The 27,817-nt window shown below is 31.0% G+C and overlaps 5 protein-coding genes across 7 annotated transcripts in view; 2 read left to right on the top strand and 3 right to left on the bottom strand.

Annotated features, from left to right (window-relative positions):
* Positions 1-1,543: 1,543 nt before the first annotated feature.
* Positions 1,544-12,611, bottom strand: LOC119602856. Its single transcript, XM_037954630.1, is given in 11 exon segments — positions 1,544-1,975; positions 2,119-2,656; positions 6,188-7,360; positions 7,432-8,446; positions 8,513-8,729; positions 8,801-8,936; positions 10,902-10,937; positions 10,940-11,054; positions 11,148-11,350; positions 11,407-12,049; positions 12,201-12,611. Coding segments are annotated over 11 exon segments (4,707 nt in total). The 3' UTR covers positions 1,544-1,755.
* Positions 12,612-13,426: 815 nt separating this feature from the next.
* Positions 13,427-22,238, bottom strand: LOC119602878 (acid phosphatase type 7). Of its 3 annotated transcripts, none has more exons than XM_037954654.1 (5): positions 21,692-22,234; positions 16,629-16,792; positions 16,221-16,564; positions 15,600-16,158; positions 15,291-15,525 (listed from the first exon to the last, which is right to left on the bottom strand). In XM_037954654.1, the coding sequence occupies exons 1-5, from the start codon at positions 21,846-21,848 to the stop codon at positions 15,397-15,399; spliced, it is 1,353 nt and encodes a 450-aa protein (XP_037810582.1). In that variant the 5' UTR covers positions 21,849-22,234; the 3' UTR covers positions 15,291-15,396. The 3 variants fall into 3 exon arrangements, with proteins under 3 accessions (XP_037810580.1, XP_037810582.1, XP_037810583.1); XM_037954655.1 differs by lacking the exons at positions 15,291-15,525; positions 15,600-16,158; positions 16,221-16,564; positions 16,629-16,792 and adding exons at positions 17,962-18,451; positions 18,515-19,073; positions 19,132-19,475; positions 19,540-19,700 and having other exon boundaries at positions 21,692-22,238; XM_037954652.1 differs by lacking the exons at positions 15,291-15,525; positions 15,600-16,158; positions 16,221-16,564; positions 16,629-16,792 and adding exons at positions 13,427-13,647; positions 13,722-14,283; positions 14,339-14,852 and having other exon boundaries at positions 21,692-22,153.
* A 373-nt stretch (positions 22,239-22,611) lies between these two features.
* Positions 22,612-23,612, top strand: LOC119602879 (ribosomal RNA small subunit methyltransferase NEP1). The gene is made up of 2 exons (XM_037954656.1): positions 22,612-22,854; positions 22,919-23,612. The coding sequence occupies exons 1-2, from the start codon at positions 22,687-22,689 to the stop codon at positions 23,504-23,506; spliced, it is 756 nt and encodes a 251-aa protein (XP_037810584.1). The 5' UTR covers positions 22,612-22,686; the 3' UTR covers positions 23,507-23,612.
* A 50-nt stretch (positions 23,613-23,662) lies between these two features.
* LOC119602880 (28 kDa heat- and acid-stable phosphoprotein) lies at positions 23,663-24,605 on the bottom strand. The gene has a single exon (XM_037954657.1). The coding sequence runs from the start codon at positions 24,451-24,453 to the stop codon at positions 23,878-23,880; it is 576 nt and encodes a 191-aa protein (XP_037810585.1). The 5' UTR covers positions 24,454-24,605; the 3' UTR covers positions 23,663-23,877.
* A 1,530-nt stretch (positions 24,606-26,135) lies between these two features.
* The window catches only part of LOC119602877 (homeotic protein female sterile-like), a 42,795-nt gene continuing 41,113 nt past the window's right edge, over positions 26,136-27,817 (top strand). The window contains 2 exon segments of the mRNA XM_037954651.1: positions 26,136-26,274; positions 26,892-27,309. The gene's annotated coding sequence lies outside the window, so the exon portion shown is untranslated.

Here is a 27,817-nt window from a genome sequence, read left to right as displayed (position 1 = left end):
GTCTAGTCTATAGTCTAGTCTATAGTCTAGTCTATAGTCTAGTCTATAGTCTAGTCTATAGTCTAGTCTACTAGTCTAGTTCTATAGTCTAGTCTATAGTCCTAGTCTATAGTCTAGTCTATAGTCTAGTCTATCTAGTATTCTAGTCTATATTCTAGTCTATAGTCTAGCCTATAGTCTAGTCTATAGTTCTAGTCTATAGTCTAGTCTATAGTCTAGTCTATATGTCTTAGTCTATAGCTGTCTAGTCTATAGTCTAGTCTATAGTCTAGTCTATAGTCTAGTCTATAGTCTAGTCTATAGTCTAGTCTATAGTCTAGTCTATAGTCTAGTCTATAGTCTAGTCTATAGTCTTGTCTATAGTCTAGTCTATAGTCTAGTCTATAGTCTAGTCTATAGTCTAGTCTATAGTCTAGTCTATAGTCTATAGTCTAGTCTATAGTCTAGTCTATAGTCTAGTCTATAGTCTAGTCTATAGTCTAGTCTATAGTCTAGTCTATAGTCTAGTCTATAGTCTAGTCTATAGTCTAGTCTATAGTCTAGTCTATAGTCTAGTCTATAGTCTAGTCTATAGTCTAGTCTATAGTCTAGTCTATAGTCTAGTCTATAGTCTAGTCTATAGTCTAGTCTATAGTCTAGTCTATAGTCTAGTCTATAGTCCTAGTCTATAGTCTAGTCTATAGTCTAGTCTATAGTCTAGTCTATAGTCTAGTCTATAGTCTAGGTCTATAGTCTAGTCTATAGTCTAGTCTATAGTCTAGTCTGTAGTCTAATCTATAGTCTAGTCTATAGTCTAGTCTATAGTCTAGTCTATAGTCTAGTCTATAGTCTAGTCTATAGTCTAGTCTATAGTCTAGTCTATAGTCTAGTCTATAGTCTAGTCTATAGTCTAGTCTATAGTCTAGTCTATAGTCTAGTCTATAGTCTAGTCTATAGTCTAGTCTATAGTCTAGTCTATAGTCTAGTCTATAGTCTAGTCTATAGTCTAGTCTATAGTCTAGTCTATAGTCTAGTCTATAGTCTAGTCTATAGTCTAGTCTATAGTCTAGTCTATAGTCTAGTCTATAGTCTAGTCTATAGTCTAGTCTATAGTCTAGTCTATAGTCTAGTCTATAGTCTAGTCTATAGTCTAGTCTATAGTCTAGTCTATAGTCTAGTCTATAGTCTAGTCTATAGTCTAGTCTATAGTCTAGTCTATAGTCTAGTCTATAGTCTAGTCTATAGTCTAGTCTATAGTCTAGTCTATAGTCTAGTCTATAGTCTAGTCTATAGTCTAGTCTATAGTCTAGTCTATAGTCTAGTCTAGTCTATAGTCTAGTCTAGTAGTCCTAGTCTATAGTCTAGTCTATAGTCTAGTCTATAGTCTAGTCTATAGTCTAGTCTATAGTCTAGTCTATAGTCTAGTCTATAGTCTAGTCTATAGTGTAGCCTATAGTCTAGTCTACGGTTTATTATATAGTCTTTACTAGTGTCTAGTCTTTAGTCCAATATCTCTTTATGATAAACTGTTAATTGCTGTAAATGAGAACAGGAATAAAATTCGTTATTTTTTAACAGAAAAAATCAAAGGAACAAAATGTTATTTATTAAACAAACGATATTAAAGCACAATATTATAATTCTAAAACTTTTAACTCTCCAAGACCCAAAGGTCATATTCAATTTATACAATTTTCAAAAAGCAATTTATAACTAACTAAAATTTCTTTCTTACAAAACAATATTATAGTGTTAATTAATAAGTAAATATATATTTTAGAAAGCATTTTGCATATAGTATTGATTAAAATTAATCAAACTAATAAATTCTCCAATCTCCGCTTGATAGCCATGACGTACTATCTTATTGCCCAAATAAATGGTATATTTGATGAATTTATCAAATTCTAATTCATCATTAACCAACTTTTCGTAGCGCGAATGGGTGAAATGTTCATGACCAGGTTTCAATTTAAATTCTCTTGTTTTTAAATTACTAAAAAAAAGAGAAAAACAAATAAATAAAATAAAATTATATTTAGCTATGATTACACAATTTTTGTTTATATACATATAATCAAAAGATATAATTTAAATACATGAATTAGCTAATAATGTCACCCATTCAATTATACTCACTTGTAGAAACGTAATGATATTTTAAATACATTCTCTATGGTATTATAAAATTCTGCACTTCTCTTATTTAGCATGCATAAAAACAATATTCGCTTTATATAGGTAGCATGTTTCCTATATATATCTTCTATAGTCTTTGCCGTCATCAGTTCATCTTTGAAGGTCTTCCATGAGGCCTGCAAAGCATTTGCAGTGATGTGATTCTGCAACGCATGCACGAAATGATAGAATTTATGACGTATTAATTGTACATGTCTATATTGTGGTGATTTAAGTATGGCACTGCCGTGTTGTTTTACAGCTTCTTTTAGTATTTGATAGGCCCTTTCCAAAATCCAACTTATACGTCGCACACGTATAAGATATTTGAAAATATTGGCATATTGTTCGAGTGTTTCGGGATTAAGTATGAGATTCAAAGGCCAATTAATTCGATAACTGAGGCTGAGGTTGTTGAGTACATCGGGCGAGTTGAGTTCGAATTTTTCGGGTACATCGTTGACGATGAAGGAAAGATTTTCGGCATTTTTATCTTTACCTGTAAGAAAAAAGAAAACAAGATTCATTTCCATATAGACTGTAATATAGACTAGTCTATAATCACGGTAATAGTCTAGTCTATAGTCTAGTCTATAGTCTAGTCTATAGTCTAGTCTATAGTATAGTCTATAGTCTAGTCTAGTCTAGTCCTATAGTCCTAGTCTATAGTCTAGTCTGTAGTCTAGTATATAGTCTAGTCTATAGTCTAGTCTATAGTCTAGTCTATAATCTAGTCTATAGTCTAGTATATAGTCTAGTCTATAGTCTAGTCTATAGTCTCGTCTATAGTCTAGTCTATAGTCTAGTCTATAGTCTAGTCTATAGTCTAGTCTATAGTCTCGTCTATAGTGTAGTCTATAGTCTAGTCTATAGTCTAGTCTATAGTCTAGTCTATAGTCCTAGTCTATAGTCTAGTCTATAGTCTAGTCTATAGTCTAGTCTATAGTCTAGTCTATAGTCTAGTCTATAGTCTAGTCTATAGTCTAGTCTATAGTCTAGTCTATAGTCTAGTCTATAGTCTAGTCTATAGTCTAGTCTATAGTCTAGTCTATAGTCTAGTCTATAGTCTAGTCTATAGTCTAGTCTATAGTCTAGTCTATAGTCTAGTCTATAGTCTAGTCTATAGTCCTAGTCCTATAGGTCTAGTCTAGTAGTCCTAGTCTATAGTCTAGTCTATAGTCTAGTCTATAGTCTAGTCTATAAGTCTAGTCTATAGTCTAGTCTTAGTCTAGTCCTATAGTCTAGTCTATAGTTAGGTCTATAGTCTAGTCCTATAGTCTAGTCTATAGTCTAGTCTATAGTCTATGTCTGATAGTCTAGTATATAGTCTAGGCCTATAAGTCCTAGTCTATAGTCTAGTCTATAGTCTATCTATCGGTCTAGTATATGTCTAGTCTATAGTCTAGTCTATAGTCTAGTCTATAGTCTAGTCTATAGTCTCGTCTATAGTCTGTATCTATAGGCTAGTCTATAGTCTATAGTCAGTCATAGTCTAGTCTATAGTCTAGTCTATAGTCTAGTCTATAGTCTAGTCTATAGTCTAGTCTATAGTCTAGTCTATAGTCTAGTCTATAGTCTAGTCTATAGTCTAGTCTATAGTCTAGGTCTATAGTCTAGTCTATAGTCTAGTCTATAGTCTAGTCTATAGTCTAGTCTATAGTCTAGTCTATAGTCTAGTCTATAGTCTAGTCTATAGTCTAGTCTATAGTCTAGTCTATAGTCTAGTCTATAGTCTAGTCTATAGTCTAGTCTATAGTCTAGTCTATAGTCTAGTCTATAGTCTAGTCTATAGTCTAGTCTATAGTCTAGTCTATAGTCTAGTCTATAGTCTAGTCTATAGTCTAGTCTATAGTCTAGTCTATAGTCTAGTCTATAGTCTAGTCTATAGTCTAGTCTATAGTCTAGTCTATAGTCTAGTCTATAGTCTAGTCTAGTCTATAGTCTAGTCTATAGTCTAGTCTATAGTCTAGTCTATAGTCTAGTCTAGTCTATAGTCTAGTCTATAGTCTAGTCTATAGTCTAGTCTAGTCTATAGTCTAGTCTATAGTCTAGTCTATAGTCTAGTCTATAGTCTAGTCTATAGTCTAGTCTATAGTCTAGTCTATAGTCTAGTCTATAGTCTAGTCTAGTCTATAGTCTAGTCTATAGTCTAGTCTATAGTCTAGTCTATAGTCTAGTCTATAGTCTAGTCTATAGTCTAGTCTATAGTCTAGTCTATAGTCTAGTCTATAGTCTAGTCTATAGTCTAGTCTATAGTCTAGTCTATAGTCTAGTCTATAGTCTAGTCTATAGTCTAGTCTATAGTCTAGTCTATAGTCTAGTCTATAGTCTAGTCTATAGTCTAGTCTATAGTCTAGTCTATAGTCTAGTCTATAGTCTAGTTTATAGTCTAGTCTATAGTCTAGTCTATAGTCTAGTCTATAGTCTAGTCTATAGTCTAGTCTATAGTCTAGTCTATAGTCTAGTCTTTAGTCTAGTCTATAGTCTAGTCTATAGTCTAGTCTATAGTCTAGTCTATAGTCTAGTCTATAGTCTAGTCTATAGTCTAGTCTATAGTCTAGTCTATAGTCTAGTCTATAGTCTAGTCTATAGTCTAGTCTATAGTCTAGTCTATAGTCTAGTCTATAGTCTAGTCTATAGTCTAGTCTATAGTCTAGTCTATAGTCTAGTCTATAGTCTAGTCTATAGTCTAGTCTATAGTCTAGTCTATAGTCTAGTCTATAGTCTAGTCTATAGTCTAGTCTATAGTCTAGTCTATAGTCTAGTCTATAGTCTAGTCTATAGTCTAGTCTATAGTCTATAGTCTAGTCTATAGTCTAGTCTATAGTCTAGTCTATAGTCTAGTCTATAGTCTAGTCTATAGTCTAGTCTATAGTCTAGTCTATAGTCTAGTCTATAGTCTAGTCTATAGTCTAGTCTATAGTCTAGTCTATAGTCTAGTCTATAGTCTAGTCTATAGTCTAGTCTATAGTCTAGTCTATAGTCTAGTCTATAGTCTAGTCTATAGTCTAGTCTATAGTCTAGTCTACAGTCTAGTCTACAGTCTAGTCTATAGTCTAGTCTACAGTCTAGTCTATAGTCTAGTCTATAGTCTAGTCTATAGTCTAGTCTATAGTCTAGTCTATAGTCTAGTCTATAGTCTAGTCTATAGTCTAGTCTATAGTCTAGTCTATAGTCTAGTCTATAGTCTAGTCTATAGTCTAGTCTATAGTCTAGTCTATAGTCTAGTCTATAGTCTAGTCTATAGTCTAGTCTACAGTCTAGTCTATAGTCTAGTCTATAGTCTAGTCTATAGTCTAGTCTATAGTCTAGTCTATAGTCTAGTCTATAGTCTAGTCTATAGTCTAGTCTATAGTCTAGTCTATAGTCTAGTCTATAGTCTAGTCTATAGTCTAGTCTATAGTCTAGTCTATAGTCTAGTCTATAGTCTAGTCTATAGTCTAGTCTATAGTCTAGTCTATAGTCTAGTCTATAGTCTAGTCTATAGTCTAGTCTATAGTCTAGTCTATAGTCTAGTCTATAGTCTAGTCTATAGTCTAGCCTATAGTCTAGTCTATAGTCTAGTCTACAGTCTAGTCTATTGTCTAGTCTATAGTCTAGTCTATAGTCTAGTCTATAGTCTAGTCTATAGTCTAGTCTATAGTCTAGTCTAGTCTAGTCTATAGTCTAGTCTATAGTCTAGTCTATAGTCTAGTCTATAGTCTAGTCTATAGTCTAGTCTATAGTCTAGTCTATAGTCTAGTCTATAGTCTAGTCTATAGTCTAGTCTATAGTCTAGTCTATAGTCTAGTCTATAGTCTAGTCTATAGTCTAGTCTATAGTCTAGTCTATAGTCTAGTCTATAGTCTAGTCTATAGTCTAGTCTATAGTCTAGTCTATAGTCTAGTCTATAGTCTAGTCTATAGTCTAGTCTATAGCGTAGTCAGGTGTAAAGTCTATTCTACAGTCTAGTCTAAAGTCGAGTCAATTGTCTAGTCTATAGTCTGAACTTTGTAAATAAGTTTTTAATCGCAAAATGTAGTCGACTCACCGGTTATACTTGAACCCAAAGCTGTATCCAAAATCGAATGCAATATCTGATAATTAAGCAATTTCTCCGGTGTAGCACCATCCTCCAACTTTCCAATAATACCATCACAAATTATCGAACCAAATTCACCGTCCATCATAAAGTAATAATTACGTAGACTACGAAAATGATCGAGTATTTTTAAATCTTGCAAAAACATACGCATCACTTCATTATTAACCAATTCCAGATGGGTACTCATGGGTATAATAACCGATTTTTGGAGAAATTCCGTTAGTGTTATTACACTCATAGTATTGAGATCAAGTTTTTTGGAATTTTCCCGTTTAGGAGACTTTTTCATGGGATTATTGAGACGTATATAGGGACTGATAGTGTTACAGGTGAAATTTGTAGAGATTAGCTCACAGCAACGTTTATAGGGATTTTGATAATCAGGTTGGGGGCAAGCATCTTCCTGCTGCTGGCATTCATTATGAACGGGAGCTTCGGTGGAGGCATCTTGTTGTTGTTTCTTACGTTTCTCCTCATTGGGAAAGGGAAAACCTTGTTTAGCCATTATGCCAGCAGTATTGAGGCCACAATCGGGTGTAGACTCCGGAAAAGCCGAGATGGCGGTGGAAAGATTTAAATCTTTAGGTAATTTTCTCGCTAAAGAAACATTTAACTTTAAATCGTTTTGTTGTTGTTCCTTTTTATCGTGTGTTTTAGTGTTGTTTAAGGCAGCATCATTACCATTATCTTTATCTTCTTGCTGTTGGTTGGGAGTTTCCGTAAGAGGCGTATTATCCGAAGTTGTGGACATGGGAGTCATGGGTGTATCGAGATTTATAGAGGCCGTTGATTTGGCACTTTTCACTTCCAGTTTGCCCGTCAATATATTAAATTCACTTTCTAATACCTTTTGACGATTGCGCGCTCTTTCGGTATCTAAATTTAAATACAGATTTGATCTAGCTGCCATTGGATCTTTATGGTATTCACTAAACAAATCATTTTGCATCATGCGCCTACGATTACGCTGCAAATCTGTTAATTCTGTTTCTGGCAAAGTGTTTAGATTAATATCGGGCATAGATTTTGTATGAGAATTTTGCGATTGAAAATTGAACTCTTCATTTAAAACGCGCATTCGATTGCGTTTAGCTTCACTTAAAAGATTTTCATAATTTGCTGGAATTTATAGAGAAATTGTTAATTTTTGTAAAAGAAAAGTTTAAATATTTTTAGAATAATTTAAATACCTTGCGTTTCTTGTTCGGTTGGAACTAAATCTTTAACATTTTGTAGAGATGTTTTATTGCTTATAGCTACCTCCATGGTTTTAACACATTGATCCATATTTGTGCCCGACATGGCTTTTTGTCTATTTTCCTGCAGTGTGCTAATACTTTGCGTTTCATTAGAATTAAGAAAATCAGAATCACTGCGCTTTAGACAGGATTTAATAACATTGGCATTTTCTTCTATCTCAACATTCTTAAGGTTTTCGGTGGAAGTTTCATTATTTAGTTCTTCTTTAGTTTTCTCTTCTTCCTCCTCATTTGCTTCATAAATCGCTTTAAGGTCTTTTTCATTTTCAGCAAACTTTTCCACAAAATCATCTGATATACATTCCTCATATTCAGAAACGGCATCATCTTCATCGCCAAAACAAGATTCAAAATCTGTACCCGCTGCACTAAGTGGGGTTTGCAGTTGTGTGGTTTGTATGGAGTTAGAAGCGGCTGCTGCCGTTGTTGCTGCTATATTAAGAGAAAGTTTCTTTTTGTCTTTATTTTTAGCTTTTTCATTTTCGTTTATTGTATCACTTAACTCCTGATAATACTCTATACGTTTTCTGAGATTTATATTATCCTTGATCATGCGTTGTTCTTCAATTTTTTCTGCCTCTCTTAGATATTTCAATTCCATTTCCACACCTGCCTTACGCTCTCTTATCTTACGTTCTTTAACATCTTTTAATTGCAAAGATAATTCTTCTAAGCGTTTTCTCTTTTGTTCGGAAACTATGAGTGCCTGCTCATGTTGTTCTTCCGTCCAACGTTCTAAATTTGCTTTTGATCTCTCCACCATACGTTGGAAAAATTGTCGTTTTTCTTCGCTTCTAGTCTCAAAGACTTCTCGTATAGTTATGGGTTTGACGCACACCTTTTTAGCATTTTCATAATATTGCAAACAAGCTGCATCGAGTTTTTCTATATCCTCGAATGAGAGACATACCGATATTGAGGGATAATTTAAATCAAAAAGCGCATGCTAAGATACAAAAAAATATAAAACTTTTAACTACCATTAAAGATAAAATCCATTAGAAAAACATACATTAGGCTTGTAGGCTTTTAAGAGCATGGTATATTTGCCACACTGTAATATCTGTTCTTCGAAATTTTGAAAAAATCCCGGTACAGATTCTTTGCGCACAAAATACGCTTTATCGTAGAAGTACTTAGTATTTTCTCTATAATGATCGACAAATCCCACAAATAGCTCATTGCAGGGATCATCTAATAGGCCATAATAAATCCATTTTTGCAAGTGTCTAAAATTATTTATAAATTTATCGATAATATTCAAAATTTTACAAAGTTCAAAATGTTTTTCTTTTCTTACTTGAAATACACATGACAGCATCTTTTTAAAATGAATACCAGCAGTGTTATATAATCCTTTTCTGTTAGACGCATTATTTCCCTATACAAATATCCCAAAAATTGTGAACCCATGGGTGGCTTAACATTAGCATCAACTATTTGAAAAGGAGATTATAAAAGTTAATTACTGATTTTTATTATTTTCTTAGTTAAATACGTATAATAAGGTTTTTAAAATAAAAAACTAATTTGCGAAGCGCTATTCTTTTTTTCAGTTTTTGCTCCAGTCATTAAGGATACGAGATTTCAATTGTAGATAACCAAGACCAAACTTAACAACATCCCACTTGATCTAGAAACTCAAGGTCCACAATGAACCGAAAATCTCTAACGGGATTCTTTTATTCACCAGTCAAGTCACAGGCCTCACTTGTTGTGAAGGAAGTCTATTATTCTGTTTGGCCAACGTTATTTCTACCGTTCGTACGGGTGGTTAAATCCTTACTTTCAATATAGACTTCATCATCGCTTCAAGTTTTGCTGTAGGGTTAACGTCGCCACACTCGCCAATTGTGGATCTTAAAAGTGCAAGGAGATCTTGTTTTAAAAACTTTCACACTCTTAACTCAATCTGCACCACCACTGAAGGCAGTCATACAAGCGATTTCAAGCATTGCTTTAAGGTACTGCACTTGCTAATTGTCGATCTTAAGAAGTCCAAAGAGTTCTTGTTTTCGCAATAGAAAACATTCATATGCTTAACCCAATATGCACTATTGTACGATTCATTCTCCGAATTGCCACTAAAGACGTCGATTTCGTTAATAAGACTTTCGTCCAGATCTTTACGATCGATGACCGCAACCTGAAGACCTGATTTCTTCTCATTTTCATTAGATGAAGAGGGTAGGTCATCCCTAGATCCGACTCTCCTAATAATCTACTTATGAGGACTTTTCGAAGAACCAACCGGATATATAGCAGACTTCCTCATCGTACGCCGTAACTTTGACGCCATGGTATCTATCTCTATCTATCTATCTATCTATCTCTATCTATCTATCTATCTATCTATCTATCTATCTATCTATCCATCTATCCATCTATCTCTATCTATCTATCTATCTATCTATCTATCTATCTATCTATCTATCTATCTATCTATCTATCTATCTATCTACCTATCTATCTATCTATCTATCTATCTATCTATCTATCTATATCTATCTATCTCTATCTATCTATCTATCTATCTATCTATCTATCTATCTATCTATCTATCTATCTATCTATCTATCTATCTATCTATCTATCTATCTATCTATTTATCTATCTATCTATCTATCTATCTATCTATCTATCTATCTATCTATCTATCTATCTATCTATCTATCTATCTATCTATCTATCTATCTATCTATCTATCTATCATCTATCTATCTATCTATCTATCTATCTATCTATCTATCTATCTATCTATCTATCTATCTATCTATCTATCTATCTATCTATCTATCTATCTATCTATCTATCTATCTATCTATCTATCTATCTATCTATCTATCTATCTATCTATCTATCTATCTATCTATCTATCTATCTATCTATCTATCTATCTATCTATCTATCTATCTATCTATCTATCTATCTATCTATCTATCTATCTATCTATCTATCTATCTATCTATCTACTATCTATCTATCTATCTATCTATCTATCTATCTATCTATCTATCTATCTATCTATCTTCTATCTATCTATCTATCTATCTATCTATCTATCTATCTTCTATCTATCTATCTATCTATCTATCTATCTATCTATCTATCTATCTATCTATCTATCTATCTATCTATCTATCTATCTATCTATCTATCTATCTATCTATCTATCTATCTATCTATCTATCTATCTATCTATATATCTATCTATCTATCTATCTATCTATCTATCTATCTATCTATCTATCTATCTATCTATCTATCTATCTATCTATCTATCTATCTATCTATCTATCTATCTATCTATCTATCTATCTATCTATCTATCTATCTATCTATCTATCTATCTATCTATCTATCTATCTATCTATCTATCTATCTACCCTTTTTATTCTTACCATTTGGATGTATAGCCAACGTAAATGATAGATTCGTATCTGTTTCATCATTTTCTTCATTCGTTTATAAAAGCCCATTAAATGTGCATCTTGTTTGGCAAAAACAAATTGACGAAATGTCAATAAATATTCATCAATAGCACTGCATAAAGCCTAAAATGCAAATAAAATACAATATTAATTCAAGGAATATTAAAGCAATACAAATAGAATCATTCCAGTGATATTTGTTAAATCTTCACTTACTTTAAACATAAAGCCTTCAAACATTAACTTGTAGTCTCTTTTCATAATCATGGTTTGCATACGTTTGTAGCAGGTGCCACATTCTAAGAAATCTTCCACAAAATATTTTATAGTGCCCGGTAAAACACCCTCGATGGTAACATTTGGTTTCATAGCAAAAACTATGAACTCATCGTGATAAAAGGTATCCGATTGTATGCCAACTATTAGAAGAAATTTATATCTTTATTTAAATTTCTACAACTGTTTGTCTTAATACCTGTTAAAGACTTTAAATCATTTAAAAAATCCTGCATTTTTAAAATTTTCGCCTCAAAAGGTTTCTTTTTCTCTTGATTTATATGACTTTGCAGCAGTAAAGATATGCTGGCTTCACCGGCAAAAGGCTTAGAACAAGTAATGCCAAAACAGCCTAAACCTTCCCAATTCCAGGAGAATACTTTTTTGGCTTCTTTAATAGAATGTTCCTCCTTTTTGGCGTCAACTTTAGAAGCTAACAAAGATTTTCGAGGACTTGTAGAGGGTAATTTAAATGTTTTTAGAGGCTGTTTAAATGTCTCAGGAAATAATCTTAAAGCATTGATATTTATACGCATTGAAGCGCCCAATAAACGTTTTGTCATGCCGGTAAAGGTACATTCATCTTGTAAATCCCTTTCAAATCTTGCAGCAGAGGAAAATTTATTTTCTATGGCCATTAATTGATTGGTTTCACCTTCAAATAGAAATTTTGGTAAATATGGATTGTCGGTGGATTTTAAAGGTTTTGTGCTTTTAAAGTATTTCGGAGTGGGAGACATAATATCATAATCGTTGAAAGTGGGATAATGTCGATTATCCTTATAGTTGGCATGTAGGGTAAAGGGTCCAGGTACCAGTAGCTCAGGAGCACACATATTAGGCTAAAAAGTAAAAAAATAAGATTTTAAAATATAGATAATCCATGTAAACATGTATGAACGCAAGAGTTTTTTATGAAAAGCTATATTTTGCAATATACCCTTGAAAAATACATAACCTATTTCCTTTTCAAACAAAACAAATTCCACTTACCACTTCATATTCCTCATGCACATTTCCCTGTAATGCCAGCAACAATTGCAATATACCCTTACCAGCTCCTTCACTAAAATAACTTTCATTTTTTATGGCCTCCAATTGTTCCTCGAAGGCGACGAATTTCGAACACACCTCGGGATTGGCGCGTGAATTTAATTTTGCCGCAAATATCTGTATATCCAAAGCACGCTGTGGTTCAAAATCAACATTTTCCTCCAATCTGTTGTCATTGCGTGGTCTTGGTGATTTCTTCAATAAGATTTGATAGGACAACGCCTTTAATTTGGGGACAGCTGCTAGTATTTGTTCGGGATTGAGGCTATCATTTTGTTGTTGTAGTATACCCAAACATAATTTGTTTACAAGATAATTAACACTATCTTTATGCGTTTCCAAATCGTGCATTTTGTTTATGCTTTTTTAAATAAATAAATAAAAAATCGATTAATCAAATGAAAATAAAGTTGTTTTTGTTATCCTGCATTTTTTCTTCTTCTTGTATTCAACAACCGCAAACTATTTTTGTTGTTGACATGTATTTGTCAAAATGATCTCTGTTGTTAGTTGGTTTTTAGAGAAAGGGGGAGAAGTAGAGCGTGAAATTGTTATTTTTTATATTATTTTATTAATTGTTTAAAAAACTAATTAGTTAAACAAATATTGTAAATTTTTAAGCTTTTAAATATTTATTGTTATTGATTTTTGTTGGTATATTTGTGTTTTAAACTTATTTGCATATTATTGCAGTTTGTAAACAAATCAAATAACAACAACGTGCAACAGCTGTTTGTCAGAGTGGGTAGGTAGATAAGTGCTGCTAATTTAGCGGTTTTTCAATTCTAGTTGAAAAATAAACATTAATTAATCATTACTTAGAAAATATCACAATTGAATTAAATAAAAGTATAAAAGGCAAAATAAGTATATATAATATACATATACAACATTACAATAAATTATTAAATTGTTGAAAACATTTAGCAGTTTTTGTTCTACCCTCTCTACACAATTTATTTAAAGTTGCCATCACTTTTATTATATTAATGTTGCCATATCAATGAGTAAATGTAAGAGTTACTTGAAAGAAAATAACGGTCATAATTGCTCTGGACGAGCTCCATAATGCTCGGAATAGAAAAACTTTATAGTTTTAGCTGTTACAACAATAACAACTTTTGATAAATAATCAATGAATAAATAATAAATAAATTAAAAAAATATTTGCTTTAATTAAAAAAAGTATTTATTGATAAAAAATTACGTTACATTGTGATAATAAAAGCTAAAAATTAAGTAATTTCAATCACATTTCATTGTAAGAACCATGTTTATCTTTGATAATCCAAAACTTGTCAACAATATCGCCATTTTTGTCATCGGAAACTTGTTCGAAATACAAATGGGTGCGATTGTGAGCTTTCAAACGGGTATAACCATAATCCTATAAAGGAAAATTAATTTAAAAAAAGTAAAACAAAACTCTCAAATCTTACACAATAACTTTGTAATACTCACATTACTATGATAGGCATTCCATTCGGGTAAAACTTCTGAAAATGGCTCACGATTTTCATTACAACCCGCTGAGCCCGTTATAATCTGTATGGGAGCTTTGGCATTAGTGTAAGGAGCTTCCATAGAACCATTGTACACCTTAAAATCATATATAGGCCAGAGTCTTGTATAGAAATGTTCATGAGCAAAAATTTCCACATCTACACCATATTTATAGAATAAATCTTCCAAACCAAACATTTTGACAATGGGTAAACCCTGACGTATATAAGTTTCCAATTTACTGTTACAATCATATTCCTTATCATCACTACAATACATGGGACGATGGCCATAGGTAATAATCCAAGGTCTCACGGCTCTATTTTCAGGTTTATTGGCTTCTTTCAAATCATTCTCTAGCCATTCAAATTGTTTGGTCAACAACTTATAGCCATAGTGGAGAAAATAATAGACTTCGGTGGAAAAGGATACAAAGTGTATGGGACCCATATTAAAGCTATACCACAAGCTATCATGGCCACCAGGCATGTTAAAACGAGTCTTATAGTTGGAGAAATTGCTATAAAGAACAAAAAATTTTGTGTGTTTTTCCAAAAAAACACTCACTAACTTACTATTTTTCCTCATGATTACCCGGACAAGTCATATACGGCACATAGGCAGCTATAGTCTCAATTTGACGCATAAAAGCATCTCCCACTTCAGCATCATCAGTGTCCATGTCATAGGCAAAATCACCTACATGTATAATAGCATCATACATTCCCTGTTGTGTATCCTGTTGAAGACGGGCCAATGACTGGGCATTTTCATTACCCATATCACCATAGATAGCTAAACTTGGTGACCAATCATTGCCTTGTGGTGGTGTTACAAAAGAAAATTTAGCCGACCAACCAAAATCACTGCCACAAGCATATTCATAACGTGTTTTCCATTTTAGATTCTTTAGTGTAACTGTGTGTATAAATTGGGACGACTTTTTGGCACCACCATCAACAAAACGCCGCGAGGTACCCGAGACTTTCTGTAAAGTTTGATGATTATTGAAATTTTCTCCAAAGACAACTAAGGATTGATTGGTGGCGTCACGCGTGGACCAGGTAACTATATAATCATTCAGGTTTTCTGTGGAAATAGGGAAATTTGTATTTAAAGCATTTAAAATATAGAATGGAAGACTTTATTTCGAATTCAGAATAGTTCTTGTTTAATAATACTTCAATACTAATTTAATTCCAGTTCAATCCTAGATTCGTTTTTGTTCTGATCTAGCTAAATTCTATATTCTAATTCAGTTCTAGTTCAATTCTAATACATTTCCTGGTTAGATTTAGTTTAATTTTAATACATTTCAGGTTCAGATCTAGTTCAATTTCACTTTACTTCTTGTTCAGTTTTAGTTTAGTCCAGTTCTAGGTCAGTTGTAGTACAATTCTAGTTTAAATCAAATTCGGTTCTAGTTCAGCTGTAGTTCAATTCTAGTTCTGTTCTAGTTTAGTTCTAGCTTCATTTCTAGTTTATAGATCTAGTTCAGTTCCAGTTCAGTAATAAAGCAGCTCTGTATTAACTTCTTTGCAACATAGAGTTTATTAATACATATTTATAAAATTTATAAAAAATAATACATAAAATAGAGTAAAATACATAAAAACTTTAAAAATATTCGAAACTAATAACTTCCATGTTTATCTTTTATAATCCAAAATTTATCAATAATAGCACCGTTTTTATCATCCGAAACTTGTTCGAAATACAAGTGGCTGGAATTATAAGCCTTTAGACGGGTGTAACCAAAATCCTGGAAAAAAAAAAATAAAAGAAAAATTCTTATAAACAATAATTCGTTACTTTAAAACCAGAATTATTAGCCACCTGACTATGAAAAGCACTCCATTTGGGTATTTGCTTAAAGAAAGGTTCGCGACCCTCCTTATTACCAGCCGAACCAGTTATTATGTGTACGGGAGCTTTTGGATTGCGATAAGGCTCGCTAAGAGAACCATTATAAACAGTATAATTATAAATAGGCCACAAACGTTCATAACAATGTTCATGAGCCCAAATTTCCACATCCACGCTATGTTTATAGAACAAGTCTTCTAAACCAAAACCACCCAATATAGGCAGACCCTGTCTAACAACTGTATTATGATGAGAACAATCGTCACCGTTATCATTGCTACAATACATAGGACGATGACCCAGAGTAATAATCCAAGGTTGTTTAGCACGATTTTCGGGACGATTAGCTTTCTTAAGATCTTCCTCCAGCCATTTGTATTGAAATACTAAAGATTTTAAACCCAATTGTAAATAATAATAGACTTCGGTTGAAATGCCTATAAAATGTACTGGACCCAAATTGAAACTATAAAATAGATTCTCTGTACCACCGGGCATACTAAAGCGGGCTTTATAATTTGAAAAATTGCTTAAAGAGTAAAAAGAGTTAAAGTGTATTAAAGTAAATAAAAAAAATAAAAGAAAACCTACTAAGCCACTTCATGGTTACCGGGTACTACCATGTAGGGCACATATGCTGCTATAGTTTCAATTTGACGCATAAACTCATCACCTACCACGCCATCTTGACTATGCATATCATAGGCAAAATCTCCAACATGTAAAATAGCATTATACATGCCCAATTGGGTGTCTTCTTGTAAACGTGGCAATGACTGAGCATTCTCGTTACCCATATCACCATATATGGCCAGACTAGGTGACCATTTTTCATTCGCCTCTACAGTATGAAACCAATACAGGGCGGACCAACCTAAATCACTGCCACAGTGATATATATAACGGGCATTCTCCGTTAGATTTGTTAAGGTGACCTTTTAATAAAAAAAAAAAACTTTATTATTTTTTGGAAAACTTTTTATTTAGAAAATATCTTACCCGATGTATGTATTGCGTGTTCTTAGCTTTACCACCATCTATAAATTTTGTAGGTCCTTTTTTATTTTCATGCACATTAGTTAGAGAGTCTATGCCATATTTACATATGGAATGTTTTGTATTATCACGTGTCGACCATGTCACAATTATATCACGCACAGTTTCTTTAAGAAAATTTCAAAATTTAATTAACAACTGAGTATTTTGTATTTGCAAACAAGGAATGATATTGAGAGTTCAATAATCTTGTAGAGTTCTCCTATAAAGTTCATGGACCAAAAGTTTTTCTTTATCTACAGACAAAATAGTATTTTCAAAAATATTCACAAATATAGAAAAGACCATAGATTAGACTATATTCTCAACCAAACTACAGACAAGACTAAAGCCCAAACTACAGAACAAAACATATCTTCGACTATATACTAGTTTTGACTGCAGACAAGAACAGCACTAGAACTGAACTACATACTGAACTAGAATTGAACTAGAACTGAACTAGAACTGAACTAGAACTGAACTAGAACTGAACTAGAACTGAACTAGAACTGAACTAGAACTGAACTAGAACTGAACTAGAACTGAACTAGAACTGAACTAGAACTGAACTAGAACTGAACTAGAACTGAAATAGAACTGAACTAGAACTGAACTAGAACTGAACTAGAACTGAACTAGAACTGAACTTGAACTGAACTTGAACTGAACTAGAACTGAAATAGAACTGAACTAGAACTGAACTAGAACTGAACTAGAACTGAAATAGAACTGAACTAGAACTGAACTAGAACTGAACTAGAACTGAACTAGAACTGAACTTGAACTGAACTAGAACTGAACTAGAACTGAACTAGAACTGAACTAGAACTGAACTAGAACTGAAATAGAACTGAACTAGAACTGAACTTGAACTGAACTAGAACTGAACTAGAAATGTACTAAACAGAACTAGTCTTGACTACAGGCTAGACTATAGTATTGACTACAGACTTGACTACAGACTAGACTATATAGTCTTGACTACGTACTAAACTATATAGACTTGACTATAGACTAGTCTATATAGTCTTGACTACAGACTAAATTATAGTCTTGGCAACTGACTAGAGTATAGTCTTGACTACAGACTATAACTGATCACAGATTTTGATCACTTTTATTTCCTACCAAAATTCGATTTTTTAGATGAAAACCTAAAAATCCATTTTCTGACGAAACTAGAGGTCCTATTGCTAAAAGGATGAAGATCTGATATCACTTTTATTTCCTACAAAACCTAAAGGTCCACCTAAAAGTCTACCATAATTCGATTTATAAATTATTGAATTTAAACGTTAAATATATTTTGTTATGGATTTGTTATATTTATTGATATTTGTTCATTTGGCTATGAGTGTATTTGTGAAATATCCAATACATAATTTTAAATAAAGCTAAATAAATAATAAAATATAAGTGTCAATAGCATTACCCTAAATTAAAATTGTCGTAAATACATAATTAAAATGTAATTTATAAAGTAAATAAAGTTTTGTTTTAAAAATTTGAACGTTTAAGGTGTTTTGTGCTGCTGCCTTAGTATATTACTTTGGTGCTGTTAAATGCAATTTAAATATAATTAAAAACTGGGGAATGAATTTTTAAAGCTTGTGCCCACACTAATACTTTTAAAAGATATGTATCAAGCTAAACTAATTATAAGATCCATGCTGATCCTTTATAATCCAAAACGAATCAATAATAGCGCCATTTTTATCATCGGAAACTTGTTCGAAATATAAATGGGAGCGATTGTAAGCCTTAAGACGAGTATAACCATAATCCTGTTTAATTAAAAGAAATGTTATTAAGAATATATAGAAATTTATCTCAGACAAACTACTAACTTGACTATGAAAAGCACTCCATTCGGGTATGTTAGAAAGAAAAGGTTCTCTGCCTTCTTTACAGCCTGCCGAGCCGGTTACTATATGAACTGGCGCCTTGGGATTACGATAGGGTTCCTTATAGGAACCGTTTAATACTTTATAATCGTAAATAGGCCATAGACGTTCATAGGAGTGTTCATGAGCCCATATCTCTACATCAACCCCATATCTATAGAATAATTCCTCCAATCCAAACATATGCACAAAAGGCCAACCAACTCTTGTCAAAGTTTGCGAGTGGGTACAATCATTATCATTTTCATTGCTACAATACATAGGACGATGTCCATAGACAATAATCCAAGGGCGTGTAGCACGATTTTCGGGTTTTGTAGCTTCCATTAAATCCTTTTCTAGCCAAGTGTACTGAAACACTAGAGTCTTTAAGCCATAATTAAGGAAATAATACATTTCCGTTGAAATGCCTATAAAATGTACGGGACCCAAATTGAAACTATAAAAAAGATTCTCAGTACCGCCAGGCATGCTAAAACGGGCTCTATAATTTGAAAAGTTACTGCGAAACAATGCAAAACAATTAAAATCGTTCTCTATTTCTTCAAACAAGTACTTACTATTTCTCCTCATGATTACCCGGTACTACCATATAAGGCAAATAAGCCGCTACACTTTCTATTTGACGCATAAATTCATCACCCACCCGTGCATTATCGGTATTCATGTCATAAGCAAAATCTCCTACATGTATGATGGCATCATACATTCCCAGTTGGGTATCCTTCTGTAAACGTGCCAATGATTGGGCATTTTCATTGCCCATATCACCATAAATAGCTAGACTTGGAGACCATTCATCTCCCTCTGGCACAGTACGAAATTCAAATTTAGCCGACCAACCCAAATTACTACCACAATGATAAATGTACTTGGTAGCTGGTTTTAAATTTGTTAAGCTAACCTGATAATTAAATAAAATATTTTAATTACAGAAACAATAGTAATTCGGTTTAATCTCATATTACCCTATGTATATATTGTGTCTTGCCTTTAACCCCACCGTCGACAAACTTCTGACTTGTACCTATTGTTTGCAGTGTGAAATTGTTCGATTCCCCATATTCTACTAGTGATTCACCGGTATCACTGCGTGTTGACCAGGTAACAACAATATCATGAGGTTTTTCTGCAATTTATAAATAATTGTTTTCGTTTATTTAAAAATTTTGGTTTAATTTTAGAACAGAAACACAGAACACTAAGAAATTAAAAACAAAGTTATCGAAAGTTGTTTAAAGAGGAAATCACATTTGTCAATAACGCCGTAGAAGGTTTATGATATCGGATTTTCTATAGAAATCTAAAAACTAACTAACTGACAAAACTAAATAATATTCTATTTATCGATAAATTTTCTTAAAAAAAATATAGGTTATCGGTAAATTTTCTATAGAAATATCCAGTTAAAAATTTTCTATAGAAAATTCAAGTTATCGATCATTTTTTGTAGAGAATCGACATATTTTCTATATAAAATTTATTAATCGATAACTTTTCTATAGAAAATTTAAGTTGTAGATAACTATTCTAAAATAATTAGATTATCTATAGATTTTCTACTGAAAACTCAACTTATCGATAAATTAGCTATAACAAATTTAAGTTATCGATAACTTTCTTATTAAAAATTTAAGTCATCGATAATTTTATTATAGAAAATTCAAGTTATCGATAAATTTTCTATAAAAAATTCAAGATAGATAACTTTTCTGTAAAAATTTAAAATTTTTTTAATTAAATTTATCGTCGACTTTTTTAAGAAAAGTTCAAGTTATCGACAACTTTTGTTAACAAAAATTAAACTTATCGTTGACTTTTCTAAAAAAAAAATTAAATTGTCGTTGACTTTTCTATAGAAAATTCAAGTTGTCGTTAAGTTTTTTAGAAAAAAAATCAACTTATCGATAAATTATCTACGAAATTTTCAAGTTATTGAACATTTTTCTAAAATAATTAAGTTATTTATAACTTTTCTAAACAAAATTCAAGTTATCAATAAATTTTATATAAAATAAACAACAATCTGTAACAATAATTTTTGTTTATTTTATTTTAAAATATTTAAATTCAAATTAAAAATACTCATAAAAATCATACAGATGTTCTTGATTTATTAAGTTCGTCATACTTATTTATTTATTAGCAAATAAAAAAATAGACCAATAATTTAATAAGCGTTTAATTGTTATTGTTTTCTTATCAAAAAGTTATTCTAAATAAATTTCAGAGTTAGCACAAAGTGTTAGTATGTACACAGCATCTCTGCGATAAGAAATTTTGAGTTTGATTTAAAAATATATGTAAATAATATACATATTCGTGTTTTTTTAATTATACACTTTGTCCTGATTAAGAGGCATTGTTAAGTTGTATATTTAAGATCCTTTTACGATAACTGGAACAGTTTCTCTATAAAAGAGATAATTACTTGGTGAATAACAAAATCATTTAGGGCCGATGCAATCGTTATGGTATTAACTTAGTTAAAAACAGGATTGGGGAATAGTTAAGATAATCTGTTATGAGGGTGTTGCAATTTCATATAAGCAGTCCGTGCCAACATTCTTTGTTGTACATTAACTGTTATCATATAAAAACATTTGTTTTTTTTTCAACCATTTCCTAACTACTAGTGTTATCGATCTTGCAAAAAATTGTTAAAATAAACAAAATAATAAAATAAAAACAACTGGAATTATTATTAGAAACAGTTTTTTAAAACAGTAAATAAATATTACACCATTTCCTTAGTACAAATATGATATGTAGAGGACAGTCCAGTTTGAATGGAGTCTTGGTGATAGCATAAAACGATTTCAACCAAAATCAGTGCGATATGTCCTTGAACAAATCAATATACTAGCCAACGGTCTTGTCATGTAGTAGTCAATAGACTAGTTTATATAGACTTTAGTTTATAATCTAGTCAAAAGGCTAGTCCCTTGACAAGTCAATAGGATAGTCCATATATAGGTTTATAAATGTTACAAACATTAGCATAAACCCATAATACAAACTTAAGTGGTGTAGGGTATAAAAAATAAATAAAATTATAGCTAAAATTACAGTTAAATAAAACAAAGAAATATTACAAATTCTACTACTAATACTACTTACCACCGAATGACAAATGCACTTGTTCGGGTTGATAATGAACTATATCCAAATTTCCAATAAAATTTTTAACTTCATTAGTATTTTTTGCGTTTCTAGCAAAAACTGCAACATCATTTAGATAAAAAACTAAAACACAAAACAATAAAATCAAACGCATTTTTTTGTTTACACTAAAAACATTGACGATGAATTAAATAGTTTTTAGAGAACAAATTGTAAATATTTTGTTTGTAATTTTCCCTTTTTTTTGTTATTTAATACACAAGCGATGAATTCTAAATGATGACAAAATATTAGAATTTCGTTTTATATATTATAGGGATTATTTTCACAAACGAAAACACAAGTAATTTTATTAAAACGGGGGGAAAATGCAAGTACACAGAGTATTCAGCAGGATGATAAGAGGTTCGAATACTTTAATTTTTGTTTATATAGAGAATGACTTCTTAGCTTTCATCTGAATATTTTTTATATATTTAATATGACATTTCAGCGTTAAAATACTATAATTAAGCTGCCCCACTGCTAATATTTTGCACAAATTCTGTATGAAACAGCTGCCTGCTGATTAGTTAATAACAGAGTTGATTAATGATTAGTTAAAAGCAGAGTTGTTATTTCATTGTTTACATTGAAAAAATCAAATCTATATGGCAATATCATTATTTGTAACAAAATTTCTTAGTGCTGCCACTAATGCAATATTTTCTTTTTAAATCACTAAAATTTGTTTTATTTCAAAAAATATATATAAATTTATTACAATTTTGTATTTAAATTGAATAATTAAATTTAATTTAGTAATTATGGTTATTAAGTTTTCTTTTAAATATATTTTCATTATTTCAAACTAAAAACGCTTAAATTGTTGAATAAACATCTGGTATCATTGCCTTCTAGCACTATTTACTTTTTTTCGAACACACGTGTAGAAGGCAACAAAAACAAAACAATTCTTTGAAATAAAAAAAATTTAAAATTTCTTTAAAATAATGGGTGGTAAAGGCAAATTAATTAATAAAAAACGCAAATTTGAAGGACATAAGGAAGATGATCCTGAATTTGATTTAACTAAAAAACATTTAAAGACTAGCCACTTAAGGGCCATGGAAAAAAGACTGATTATTGTATTGGATGGAGCACAATTGGAAACTGTTAAAGTAAGTTCAAATTAATAATATGGATCTAAAGGAAATTAATTTACATTTTTTTTTTGTATTACAGGTAGGCAACACCTTTGAATTGCTTAATTGTGATGATCATGCCAATATAATGCGTAAAAATAATCGTGATCCCGGTTCCTGCCGTCCCGACATAACTCATCAGTGTCTGCTCATGCTGTTCGATTCACCACTTAACCGGGCGGGTCTTTTACAAGTTTACATACGTACCGAACGTAATGTCCTAATTGAAATTAATCCGCAGACCAGAATACCTAGAACTTTTAAACGTTTTGCCGGCTTAATGGTTCAATTGTTGCATAAATTTTCCATACGTGCCAATGACACCTCCACCAAACTAATGAAAGTTATTAAGAATCCTATTACCGATCATTTGCCGGTGGGTTGTAAAAAGTATGCCATGTCATTTTCGGGTAAATTGATAACAAACATTAAAGATTTGGTGCCGAAAAAGATCAACGAGGATGATGAAGAGGAACCAATTGTATTGGTTGTGGGTGCTTTTGCTCATGGTGTGCTGAAAAGTGACTATACGGAGGCTTTATTTTCGATAAGCAATTATCCTTTATCTGGAGCCATAGCCTGTTCGAAATTATGCAGTGCCTTCGAAGAGGTATGGGGTATAGTATGAGCGTGGGTGTGTAATCATTTTTTAGATTGTTAGTATTTTAAGTATATAATAATAAAGAAATACTTTGTTGTGAAAGGTTTTCCCTGGGACTGCTTTTACAATTTCAGAAAAATAATAGATTTACTGCAAAGTTAGTGTAATGATAAAGCTTTCTTGTTACAATTTATACTTTACAAAAAAACCAGAGTAGCATTTAAAATATATTTTAGTATATATTTTTTATATATTATATATAAAAAAACATTGCAATTGTTTAGTTATTTTAATTATATAGAAAAAAAAATATTTGTTTACTAATAGTAATTAAAAAAAATTATATATGAAAGATTGAAGAAATAGTTGCCAGGATTAGCATTACTCTGCTCCCCAGACTATGCTTTTCCTGCGGCTTTCTTGTCATCGGCAGCTTTCTTTTTTAATTCTGCCTCCCGTTTGGCAGCAGCATCAGCACGTTGTTGTCTTATTAAAGCCAAACGTGCCAAATCAGCTTTAGCCTGAGCCGTTTTGCCTTCAGCATGTAATTTCTCATAACGCTGGCGTGCCTTTTGCTTTTCGATTTGTTCACGATCTCTGCGGGACAATTCGGGCTTGGGTGGTGGCTCATCAGGGTTTAAGCTAAGTTTGGTGACTTTTTGTGTGGCCTTTTTGACAGCACGATTGGGATTTTCTATCTCAATTAGGCCGGCAACACCTTTATTAGCACCGCGATCATCTTCGGAATCTTCATCGGATTCCTCACTGCTGGTGGGCATTTTGCCAGCAGGAGCAGCAGTAGATTTTGGTTTGGCACCGCGTGCTCTATTGCTGCTGCCACTAGGTCTTTCCTCCTCCTCGCCCGATGACTCTTCACTGCTGCTGGTCTCCTCCTCACTTTCCTGTTGCAATTCTTCGGGTGAGGTAAAGTGGCGGCTACGTCCTTTATGATTTACATATTTACCACGTGGCATTTTTAATTAGTTGTTTTTTTTTTTAAGTTAAATTAAAATTAAATTTTCTATTTCTCAAATTTTTTGCAAAATGTATTGCGTTTACTCTTTTTTTTGTAGACCAGTTGAGTCTGACCCTGCGCCGACAAACATTAACGGCGGCTTAAAATCGACTGTAAGCCGGCTAAATTCGATTATCAAAACTATAAATAACTCTTTAATTTCTGAAATTAAAATACATACTTATAATATTACAATAATTGCACCTTCTCAGCTTATATAAGCATAAGGAATATTTCTACTATTCACTAAACAATCTAAACAATATATATTTCAATTGATGGTGCTTTGAAATACCTATCTAACGTTGTATAATATATATTTTTTTTACTATTTGTAGTATTTTTCAAAATATCTGTTATTTCAATAAATTATCGATATAATGGTGTCAGATATCATATCTGAAAGTTTATGGGAAATATCTGTGCAATGAGAAATACGTCAGTAACGTTAGAATTATATATACATATGTATATAGATAGTGGAATGACGGCAACGGCGTTTTTTAATTTCCTTCGGCGGATAGGTTTAGTCATTTTTAAGTCGAAATGGTACAGACTCTCATTTAACTAAGCAGAGTTGTTATTTAAAAAAATTACAAATTATACTTTTAAAACAACAAATAAAAATATATTTATAAATAATATAATATTATGTTTGTTATTTCCATACATTAAATAATGTTTATAATGTATACATAATTTTATAACTTTAAAAGCAACTCTGTTTTTGTTTGGGTTTTTAAACTGGCAATACCTGGCAGAAATAAATTTAGTACTTAATACATACTTTAGGCAAAATGTGTATTAAATATAACTTTTATTTGTTTATTTTTAGTTATTAAATAGCTAATGTAAACTGTTTAATGAAAATGTTTGTTTATTTTTAAAAATCATATAAAAAGGCAAGATTTGTAAAGTGTGGCAACTCCGTATTTGCTTTATAATGACAATTTTTCGAAATTCATTGAAGATTTTTAGACAAGTTCGAAAATGGTGGATAACCCAAAGATTTTGTTAAAAAATATTATATTCACATTTTAGTTAATGGAAATAATTGCATTATTTTGTAAAACATAAACGTTTATTAAAGAAAATATTAAAACATATTAAACAAAAAGAGTGTTAAATATTAAATAACGTTAAAAACAAATGTAAGAAGCCACAAAATTAAAATGTGATGAAATTGTTAAGCAAATAAAAATGGTGGTTATTCTGCCCCGAACGAAAAACCCATGAAAAAACGAAAAAAAAACGCCTTGATTTTAGGAAAAAATTCTTTTTTAAAAAATAAAATTTTAGCTTAAGAAATTAAGAAAAATAAGGAAAATTTTAAGTAAAATATATGTTTTTTTCATTTATTAAAAATATAGAAAAAAAGTTATAGGATTTTAAAAATTAACATGTTTTTTTTCTCGAGCAAAATGCTTAAAAGAAAAGACAGCCATTTTGTTTCATTATTAATACTTATTTTTTTTTTAGTACAAACACGTAGTACTCTTTGTAGCTCCCTTTTTTCATATTTGTTTAACTATAGCTAACCTTTTTTATCTCACTTGAAACGCATGTATTTAGTACGAAAGCTAGAAAGAGACAGATAGTGTAGTGAAAAGATTTTCATACCCTATTTTACTCGTGAGTAATTTCGAAAAATAAAATGTATATTTGATGAAAACCCGCGTTCTTTCGGTCGGGTGCGCGTTCGTTGTGCAGAAAATTTTTAATAAAATAGTGTAAAAATTGTTTAAACAAATAAAAATTTTATAAAAATCAATACTTTAAAGTAAGCTTTAGTGCATAATGAAGAAATAAAATGCTAAATTATTAATTAAATGTTAAAAAAAGTGTTTGAAAAAAGTGAGACTCCGCTGGGCAACAGCACAGAGAAACTACGCGAAGAAAAAAGGAGTAAAAAACTGTGAACGAACGTTGGGTCGGAAAAAAAGTAGCAACAACATTTTATTTTAAATAATTTTTTTTTTGATAGAAAGTGTCTCCCAGAATAAGTAAATGAAGTAGAAGTCCTAATAAAAAAAGGGGGGAAATAATAAATTTACAAAAAACGAAAAAGATATAAAGAAAAAATTTCTCTGTTCAACATCGTTGTGTAGTCGCGTGTATATGCGAATTGTTTAGTGGATACATATGTATGTAAACGAAAATGTGTGTGAGAGTATAAACGAATAAAGTCTGTATATATATTTGCTGAGTACGTATGTTTGAACGTTGGTAAAATTGTCATTTTTTTTTTCTATAGAAGAAAAAGAGGAAGACAATAGGGTTTACTTGTGTTTGTTAGTGTTTTTAGTTGTTGCCCGGCAGTCTTAATAGCATAAAATTAACTATATATGTATTTAAAAAAAATTAATTAAAATATTGTTTTTTTTTTAATTATTTTAGAGTTTTAGTCATAGTTAAACCAAGAAATAAGCTTGTGCGTGTGAAATTTTGTGAAAAATTCCATAAAATATAATAATAAAAAAAAAAAAAAAATAAAATAAAAAGCATTTTGTTATTATTGTAAATACAGAAAAAAAAAAAAAATACAAGGCATGCCTGCTGCTTGCTTTTGACATCATAAAATATAAGAAAATATAATATTAGAAGTAACATCTCATCATCTCAATGAAAATATAAAGTATTAATCTTATCCTATAATATAAACAACAAAAATATAGAGAAGAAAAGCCTACTACTCATCCTCTAAAGGATTAAACTAAACCCAAACATCTGTAACAAACAACATAGAAAACACAGACATTTTGGATAATACAACAAAAAAAAAAAAAAACAACAACCACTATATACATTTTTAATGGTAATTATTGACATTTTAATTAAAATATTTAAATTTAATATTTAATTTAAAATATTATTTTATATTAATCATTTATTTTGCTTTGAAATTATAAAAACATTTATTTTAATTACTCATTTTTTTTTTATAAATATTTACATGTCAAAACATTACGGGTTTCTTTATTGTCTTTTTTCTTTAACAGTTGCAAAAAATAGTATTTAAGTGCTGTATGTAATGAGAAATTTACTTCTTTACTTAAAAAAATTGTTTCTTTTCAATAAATCTTTTACGATAATATAAAACTACTTTTTTTAAAATCTTTTTTTTGTTTTTGTTAAGGGTTATAAAATCGTTAGTAACTTTTTGCGACAGTTTCAATTATTCTTTTTGTTGTGAGCAAAATTTACATTTTAAAGTAAGGTTAACATATCAAATATAGCGGAAAGATCAGATAGAATATAGTAAGAACGACTAAATGTCAGAAAATTTGATAGAATTGATGGTTCTGTTAATGCATTTGTATGCT

The sequence above is a fragment of the Lucilia sericata genome, unplaced genomic scaffold (assembly GCF_015586225.1).
Source record: "Lucilia sericata isolate MDLA Ls3-8-SP2 unplaced genomic scaffold, ASM1558622v1 Contig000259F_arrow, whole genome shotgun sequence".
Taxonomy (NCBI): Eukaryota; Metazoa; Arthropoda; class Insecta; order Diptera; family Calliphoridae; genus Lucilia; species Lucilia sericata.
Note: the sequence above shows the minus strand (reverse complement) of the source record. Positions and strands in the feature narration are given on the sequence as shown.

Excerpts from the sequence above, each read along its gene's own strand:
- LOC119602879 (XM_037954656.1), top strand. The coding sequence starts at position 22,687 with ATGGGTGGTAAAGGCAAATTAATTAATAAAAAACGCAAATTTGAAGGA. Across the intron at positions 22,855-22,918 it reads CACAATTGGAAACTGTTAAA|GTAGGCAACACCTTTGAATT; the intron begins GTAAGTTCAAAT and ends TTTGTATTACAG.
- LOC119602880 (XM_037954657.1), bottom strand. The coding sequence starts at position 24,453 with ATGCCACGTGGTAAATATGTAAATCATAAAGGACGTAGCCGCCACTTT.
- LOC119602878 (XM_037954652.1), bottom strand. The coding sequence starts at position 21,848 with ATGCGTTTGATTTTATTGTTTTGTGTTTTAGTTTTTTATCTAAATGAT. Across the intron at positions 14,853-21,691 it reads AGTGCATTTGTCATTCGGTG|AAAACCTGAATGATTATATA; the intron begins GTAAGTAGTATT and ends CTATTTCCACAG. Across the intron at positions 14,284-14,338 it reads GGTAATCATGAGGAAAAATA|CAATTTCTCCAACTATAAGA; the intron begins GTAAGTTAGTGA and ends TGTTCTTTATAG.